General features: G+C 39.4%; 1 protein-coding gene across 1 annotated transcript in view; it reads right to left on the bottom strand.

The window, feature by feature from the left end:
* Positions 1 to 302: 302 nt before the first annotated feature.
* The window catches only part of Gad2 (glutamate decarboxylase 2), a 72,716-nt gene continuing 64,980 nt past the window's right edge, over positions 303 to 8,038 (bottom strand). The window contains exon 16 of the mRNA XM_031369161.1: positions 303 to 3,813. Coding sequence (XP_031225021.1) covers positions 3,640 to 3,813 — 174 coding nt within the window. The 3' untranslated portion in view covers positions 303 to 3,639. The remainder of the gene's footprint in view (positions 3,814 to 8,038) is intronic.

Raw genomic sequence — 8,038 nt, 5'->3', positions numbered from 1 at the left:
ACTGTAAGCCAAAAAAAAAAACAAAACAAAACAAAACAAAAAAAACTGGTAGAAGTAAGGAAAAGAAAAGAAATAAATTAAATAAGATTTACAAGAGTAAAGGTTGAAGGCCACATGGGACATTGGTATTTTGTTTTTTTCATTTTTATACTTAGGTGAAAATATCATAAAAATATTTTTGATTGATCGTTTCTGTTTGAAGAAGAAAGAGGATGATAACAGAAGACTGGAAGACAGGAAAGTCATTAAATATTAAAAATGACCTCCAGCACACGGAAGTGTGTTAAGTGAACACAGCCTGATATGTCTACATTTACTCATTTATTTGGATTTAGAGAGAAAACACAGGTAAAATACTTTGACCATACACAAGTTTATATTTGGTAGGAAGAACAGGTTGCCACATTTGTATTTTTTTTTTCTGTCTTTAGTTAATGTAGCTTGGGAAATGTTGACATTATTCAGAAACACTATTTGGCAACAAGATCTTTGCACACACAACTAATTCATACACAGTGTTTGCATTTAGCACTTGAAAACAGAAAAGCACGTGCAAGATGATACCTGGTTTTATGTTTTTGCTTCTTTGTCCTGTTACTATATTTACACCTGTGCATCCTTTGTCCATGTTCTGAGGAGCAGCACCTTCTCCAAGACCCCATAGAGTCAACACCTGTCCTGGCAGCAGTCTATGACACTCCATAATTGGTTTCTCTGGCCTCAGAGATGAAGCATTTTGTATTTGATCACACAGTTGTTAAAGAGATTTCTTAGGGTGGACTTAGATGAAGTTATGTTCTCTTTAAGAGCTGATGGAGAGGGCACACAGCTTGGGACCACGTGAGAGGGTAAGGGAGAAGAGAGGCAAGGACAGGAATGGATGCAAATGCAGTTTTCGTAATCTCAAAGTTCAATACAGCTACCACATAGAGGAAGACACGCTGATAATACACTGTGCAAGCTTTTACAGCAACACATGTTGATTTGCAACACCACACAATTAATAAAGTGCACAACCTCAATCTGAGGTGACAAGACAGTACTCACCATGTACTAACAGCAACACACACACACACACACACACACACACACACACACACACACACACACGGTTTTCTTTCCTCAAATACTGTGACAGTACATGAAGTCAATACCACTTAGAAGTCTTAGATAAACACATACTGCACTTTTCAAGTATTTTAAATAATAAATGAAATATTGCTGTATAAATAAAAATGGCCATATTAACTCTGATTAAAGCTGAAACCAATGTTTTAAAATGAAAAAAAGAAAAAAAAAGATCACAGATAGAGACCTTTGGCACTGGGGATTTGGGCCAATAATCTCCCTCCATTATGACTCTTTCTTCCGATCCTCCTACGCACTCTGAGTAGAGGATCTGTTAAAGCACTGGGACCTATTAGGTATGCATGTACCTCCTTTCTAGGATACAGTATGAAGAGATTTCCATGCCTGAGCAAGGCTCCTAAAAATTTTGAGGAAGAATCTGGAGATCCAATTCACTAGCAAAAAGTACATGGACACAAGTCCTTTTTCAATTCTGTCATCTCATCAAACTAGAAGCCAGCTTGAGCTATGAAGTCTTCCCCCCAAGGGCTAAGCTTTCCATCTATCAGAACACTAGGTCCTACTGCCTTCTCTCAGTAGGACAGTAGGTTTGATAAGTGAGTCTCTGGCTGGGAAGTGAGATCTGTGGGCCTGAGGCTCAACATGGATGGACAACTGCACGTTTACTCTCTTGGCAGCCAGGTTCTAGAAAGGAAAGTCATGCTTGCCCATTAGGAAGTACTGCAAGTGGAGGGCTTCATGAGACTGGCGCATAGGGAGTTTTCTTTATCATGCTTCAGGACATCCATTGGCTGTCTAGACAGCAAAGGCCTGAAGCTACACTCATACTGATGATCAGTATGTCTAGGCAAATAAGGTCTGGGGCAAAGTCATGAAGATTTGTGGTAGATAGGGACAGGGCCTTCTTTCTTTTGTTCTTGTATCTTTCTGTGTATTGAAATGCCCATCCATATGGAGTGGGAGAATGCTTTCAGATCCGCTCTTGCCTTTTGCATGTAAAAAGCCATAGTTCTACCAGCACTTAGATCTGTTCATCTGTGACTTAAAGTTATCATGAGAGCTGTGGATAGCTCTCCATCCAGTTTACAGGGAAAGAAACTTATTTTCAAAGTATTAATTTGAATTTTAGCGATCTCTGTACATTCTAGTCACTGTGGGTCTTGATAGGAGGCAAATAAAAGAAGTTCTTAGGCTACCTTGAAGCTGCTTGCATGAGGAACTTATTTCAGAAAAGGAAAAGAGCCACGTGGGATAGTAATTCATTATTGGGGGTTTGGGGGTAGGGAGTCTAGCAAGGGAGACTTTAAAGTGTGGGATGGAGAAGGAATTTGAAGAAGAGAGCATCTGGGATGCAAACTACCCTTTCCCCAGACAGTAACAAACTGGCATTTGGGAGGAAGCCATTGTTGTCACACAGAGGTCTCATCTCCCATGGCTGGTTTTACTATTCTGAGCTTATCACACTTAAGGAGTGTGCTGCACCCCTCTCTGTTAGGGTTGATGTTTTATTTTTAGTCTTTTTTCTAATTAATCCAGATGATCTAGTAAAAGAATATGGTTTGAAAAGACACTTCAAGAACTAATACCAACCTTTGGTTGAAAGCAGACTACACGGAAAGCAGAGTGGATATACTTGCTTGGATCTGGGTCCAAGCTGGGCTTGCCAGGGTTATAGACTGGGTCTGCTAGGGCCAACTAGTGTAATACCTAAACAGGAAGAGAATCTTAATTGTTGATCTCATCTGTTGTTTTTAGAAGTTTCATTTTTTGTGTGTGTTTGTTTTGAAATACTATCTTTAGGGATATGATAAGCCACAATATATACTAAAATAAGTTATTACATTTTAAAATAATTTTGTGGGTTTTATGTTAAAATTGTCTTGCTAAGGTGTTTTATTGTGCCTCCATGAAAAGAAATATATAGAGAAAGAAATTAAGAAATAAATCTGGCTTAGGTTTCATATCTGTGCCTGCTGTTTGTATAACACATATAAAATAAAATCTATATGTTATAAAATAGGAGTTCTTTTAATATATATTTTTCTTTTTGTAAAATTATATGTATTTAAATACATTTGAAATGTTGCTCTAGGTAAATTAGAAAGTCTTTTCCTAATACTATGAAAAAGGTAAGAGTTTTTCTTGTTCACATATATTGTGTATATTTACTTTGTCCTTTTCACTGCACCCCAGAGAACCTTTTATGATTCAAGGGTGATTTGGCACTATTCAGTACTGCTGCTCTCAAGTGAAAATAAGGTTGGGTTAGCATACTATATTAAAAGGGAAGTATTTATAACAATTTATAATTTTTCATACTGATTAGAACATAGCCTTTGTCACTAATAGAGAGGTATTCTAAACTTAAGAAAGGATTTTTAAAAGGAGCGATGTTTCCTGTTGGTTTTGATTTTTTTTAAACTGTACTCTACTGTGACACCACGATATAGAAATAGAATTACTCTGGAACAAACTACAAATACATTTACACAGATTGTGACAACTTTGCTGTCTACCTAGAGAACTGAAACAATTTGATGAGCGAGGTGATTACAAATCTTGTCCCAGGCGTTCGATTTCTTCAATGAGGAAGTCAATGTCTTGGTGAGTTGCCGCAGGGTTTGAGATGACCATGCGGAAGAAGTTGACCTTGTCTCCTAAGGGTTGGTAGCTGACCATTGTGGTCCCATACTCCATCATTCTGGCTTTAATCACTGGCGCCACCTGTGGGAGAGAGCACACCAGTGCAATGACTTTCTCTCTGGATGTTAAGCAATGTTAGTATGCACAGCAAGTGATGGTTTTAGTTTTTAACTAAACAGGACCATAATTTTCTCTCGAAGGAACTGCTTCAAGTTTTCATGAGATCAGAGAATAAAAATAGCTCAGAATATTAAAAACCCTAAATATAATAAGAGACTCGTCATCTTGATGGTTTGTTAGTGTTTGCAGATAATGGGAAGAATCTTTTCCTGGGGTTGAATGGTACTACACAGAAGAGAGTTTCACCCTAGAAATGCAAAGTTGTTGAAAGAAAGCATTGTTAATAAAAAATATTATGAGGGGCAAGCCTCAGTATCAAGTGATGGATAAAAGCAGGAGACAGAGGGCTGGAGAGATAGTTCAGTGGATGAAACCATGAGCACATGCATTCCCTAGCACCCATGTAAGAAAGCCAGGTGTATGTGGTACCACCAGTGCGTGTATGTGGTACCACCAGTGCTTTGGAGAGCAGAGGGGTTGGTCCTGGAGCTTACTAGACAGCCAGCTTAGCTGAAATGGTAAGCTCAGTTTCCTCTAAAAGACCGTGGATCAAGAGATTAAGTAGGGACTGGAGAGATGGCTCAGCAGTTAAGAGCACTGGCTGTTCTTCCAGAGGACCTGGGTTCAATTCCCAACACCCATATGGCAGATATGGGTGCCATAACACCAGATCTGGGTGATCCAACACCCTCATTCAGACATAAATGAAGGTAAAACACCAATGTGAGTGAAATAAAATGGGCAGTTAAGACCACTGGCTGTTCCTACAGAGGACCTGAGTTAAATTCCCAGCATCTACATAGCAGCTCACACCTGTCTGTAACTCCAGGGGATTCAATATCCTTGCACAGACATACATGTAGGTAAAACACCAATGCACATACATTTTTTTAAAAAAATATTTATTTATTTTATGCATGTGTGGTGTCACTGATAGACCAGAAGAGGGCATCAGATTCAATTATAGATGGTTGTGAGCCACCATGTGGTTGCTGGGGATTGAACCTATGACCTCTGGAAGAGCAGCCAGTGCTCTTAACCACTGAGCCATCTCTCCAGCTCTACACAGGTTTTATTTATTTTTTTTTTTTAAGGAACCATAAAAAAATGAAAAAGAAAAAAAAGAATAAATCAGAGACTTATCTAGAAGTAACTAGCTAAGTATGGAATTTCATACACAGAAGGACGTAGCTAAGTATGGAATTTCATACACAGAGAGACGTAGCTAAGTATGGAATTTCATACACAGAGGGACGTCTCAGACAAGACCACGGTGCTTTTTACACTGCTCAATGCAGCTTCCTGGATTCTCTTTGCTGTTTCTAACTAAGCCTGTGCTCTCTAGCTCTGCAAATCAGCCTTTTGTCATCAGCTCTGAGAATTCATCTTCAACTGCTCGCCAAAGCAAGTCTTCAACTCTGACAAGGGTCATTTATTAAATATCCTTTGAAGCATCTACATTTCTTGTCATTTCACACCTATCATCAGTCATACCATGGCACATTCTCCCAGTCTAGGTCCCCAGTCCTCTGTAAGGCTCCATATCCTAAGTACTCTGCAGGTTTCCCCCACAGTGCCCCAACTGCAGTGAGCCCTTTCCTGCCCACCATCAACTGTCTTCTGAGTTATAACTACAGAGCCTTACACACTGAGTCTAACAACATCCTAATTTTTTAACTGGACTTTCACTAATGAGCAGCTACATTTTCTCTTTCTACCCTGTCTGTAAGCTGCTGGAAGGTAGTCATACTACCTTCTCATCCCTTTGTTTCCTAATGTGGTGCAGGAAGCTTTAGAGGGCTTTCTGAATTCTAAGACATGGCAGTAGCATGAGAGGAGCAGCTTGCTAAGACGAAACATACATCTCAGTTGCATCTACTCAAGTGCTTGATCTGTCCGCATGAACTTGCCACTGGAGTTTGTATATGTAGCATCTGAGCTTTGGTGTACATTACAAAGATACGGCCAGAAATGAGAAGCCAGAGATGCTTTGCACGAATGTGAGATGTACATGGTCATAGATGCAGTTGAAAATGGGGACCACCTCTTAAATCCCCAGCAGATCTTTTCAACTGTGTATTTGTTTCCTCCCTAGGAGGAGTCCCTAGGGGACTAGTGTTTATGAAATAACATACAGTTATCTTGAAAATGTATTTTCACTATATGTTAAAAAGCTTTTGTGTTTAAATCTTAGAAATGTTATGAATGCCTCCCAGTAGACATTCTGTAATGTCAAAACCTTGCCAAATTGAGTTTTTCATTACTCCACAGCAGACTTTTCAAAGTCACCTCATGTATGCTTGAGGCCAAATTGCTTCTTTACCAATTTGCTATGAAGCCCTTTTTGTTGGCCTTTAAAAAATCATCAATTAGTGGAAGACTACAAAAGCTCTGAAAAGAGATGCGGGTAATGGTCAGTGAATTGCTGGGCATGGTGGAGCACACCTTTAACCCCAGTATTTAGGAGGCAGAGTCAGGTAGATCTCTTGTGAATTCTAGGCCAGCTGGGCTACATAGTGAGTTCTAGGCTAGTCTCTTAGGCAACCAGAAATGCACCTACCAGATCCTTATCTTTACATCCTCATGAAGGAGTGAATGCTTATATTAGTCATAACTGCTTTTGCTATCTAGATATTTGTTCCCTACCAATGAACTCTTAGGAAAGGCTCATTGAATTTGGTAACAGTTCTTTTCCCTTAAGCAAGGAAGTATGTGAGAAGTACTTACTATAGTCTGAACATTGTGTCCTCTCAAATATCTCTCTTGCAATCATAATCCTTAAGGAGGTGAGGGCCCTTGGAAGGATCTGCCTTATTAACTAACATCCCAGAGAAAGTACAGGGAAAAAAGGCTGCTGGTGGACAAGGAACTGGGCCCTCAGCAGATATGGAATCTGCTGACTTCTTGATCTCAGATTTCCCAGCCCAAGAACTGACTGTGAAAAATCAATTTCTGTTGTTCATAAGCCGCCTAACCTGTAGTAATTTATTATATTGCAAGCCCTAAAGTCTTGGTACTTCAGTTCAGCAATTGACTTTTGGTGGCTTTTGAATACTACAGCATTGAACTAGGCAAATTCTTGGCCTTGTCTTGTTCAGAATTTAACTTTGTTCTCTTTCAAACATGTAGGTGCATATATGCATATATGAACACACACACACACACATATATACATGAACATGTACCTTCATCTACAACACACACTAATAAATTAAAAAAAAAAAAAGACTGCCACATCTGAGTTTCATCCCACTGAACTGGTTCCAGGTGCTAAAGGGCAGATATTAATATTCTAAAAAAAAAAAAAATTACCTGAGGGGTTTTCATCTATAGCAGTGGTTCTCAATCTGTAGGTCATGACCCCCATGGAGGCACATATTAGATACCCTTGCATATCACATATTTACATTGAGATTCATCAGTAGCAAAATTATACTTATGAAGTAGTAATGAAATAATTTTATGGTTTGGGGTCACCACAATATGAGGAACTGTATTAAAGGGTTGAGGCATTAGGAAGACTGAGAACCACTGATCTACAGGAATCCTATACTTCCTTTTATATAGAAGGGAATAAATTATTCCAGAAGCTAAGGTGAGATTATTAGCAGCAGGGAATACATGCCTGGCTAACCTGGCTGTGCCTGCAGCCTCCTGAGTCCCTAAAACAATGCCTAGAACAACTAACCTTCTCAGGTTCATGTATAAGTGACAGATGGCCCCTACCTTCCCATTCCTACAGCACTGTAAGAAATAGGCTCTGGAGTCCTCTCCCTTTGGTGTACACCATACAGCAAACTTCATCCATGTGTAAATGTTGGGAGTAGGTAGAAATTAAAGATCTAAAAAAATGTACCTTCTAATCAGACCAGACTGCAGAGCTCTTTTAGGCTCTGGAGTCAACCTTACTGTACAATTTGGGGAACATTACATTTCCCACGGTCACTCAGTAAAATGGGACAGCAATAGCGTTTGGCAAGTTCAACTCACATGAGCTACTATGAGACTTTAAGTAACCTAAACCTGATGAATGTGGAGCCTGAGGCATACAGTACACACTATATGGTAGCTGTTAAGATTTTTGCTCCATCTACTGGGTAGCCTGGATCTTGGTATTCAAAAGGGTTCTTTTTTTTCTTTTGTTTCCTTATCCTCTTCCTCTTCCTTTCTCTCTCTCTCTCTCTCC

Source organism: Mastomys coucha, unplaced genomic scaffold (assembly GCF_008632895.1).
Source record: "Mastomys coucha isolate ucsf_1 unplaced genomic scaffold, UCSF_Mcou_1 pScaffold15, whole genome shotgun sequence".
NCBI lineage: Eukaryota > Metazoa > Chordata > Mammalia > Rodentia > Muridae > Mastomys > Mastomys coucha.
This window is presented reverse-complemented; position numbering and strand designations above follow the sequence as displayed.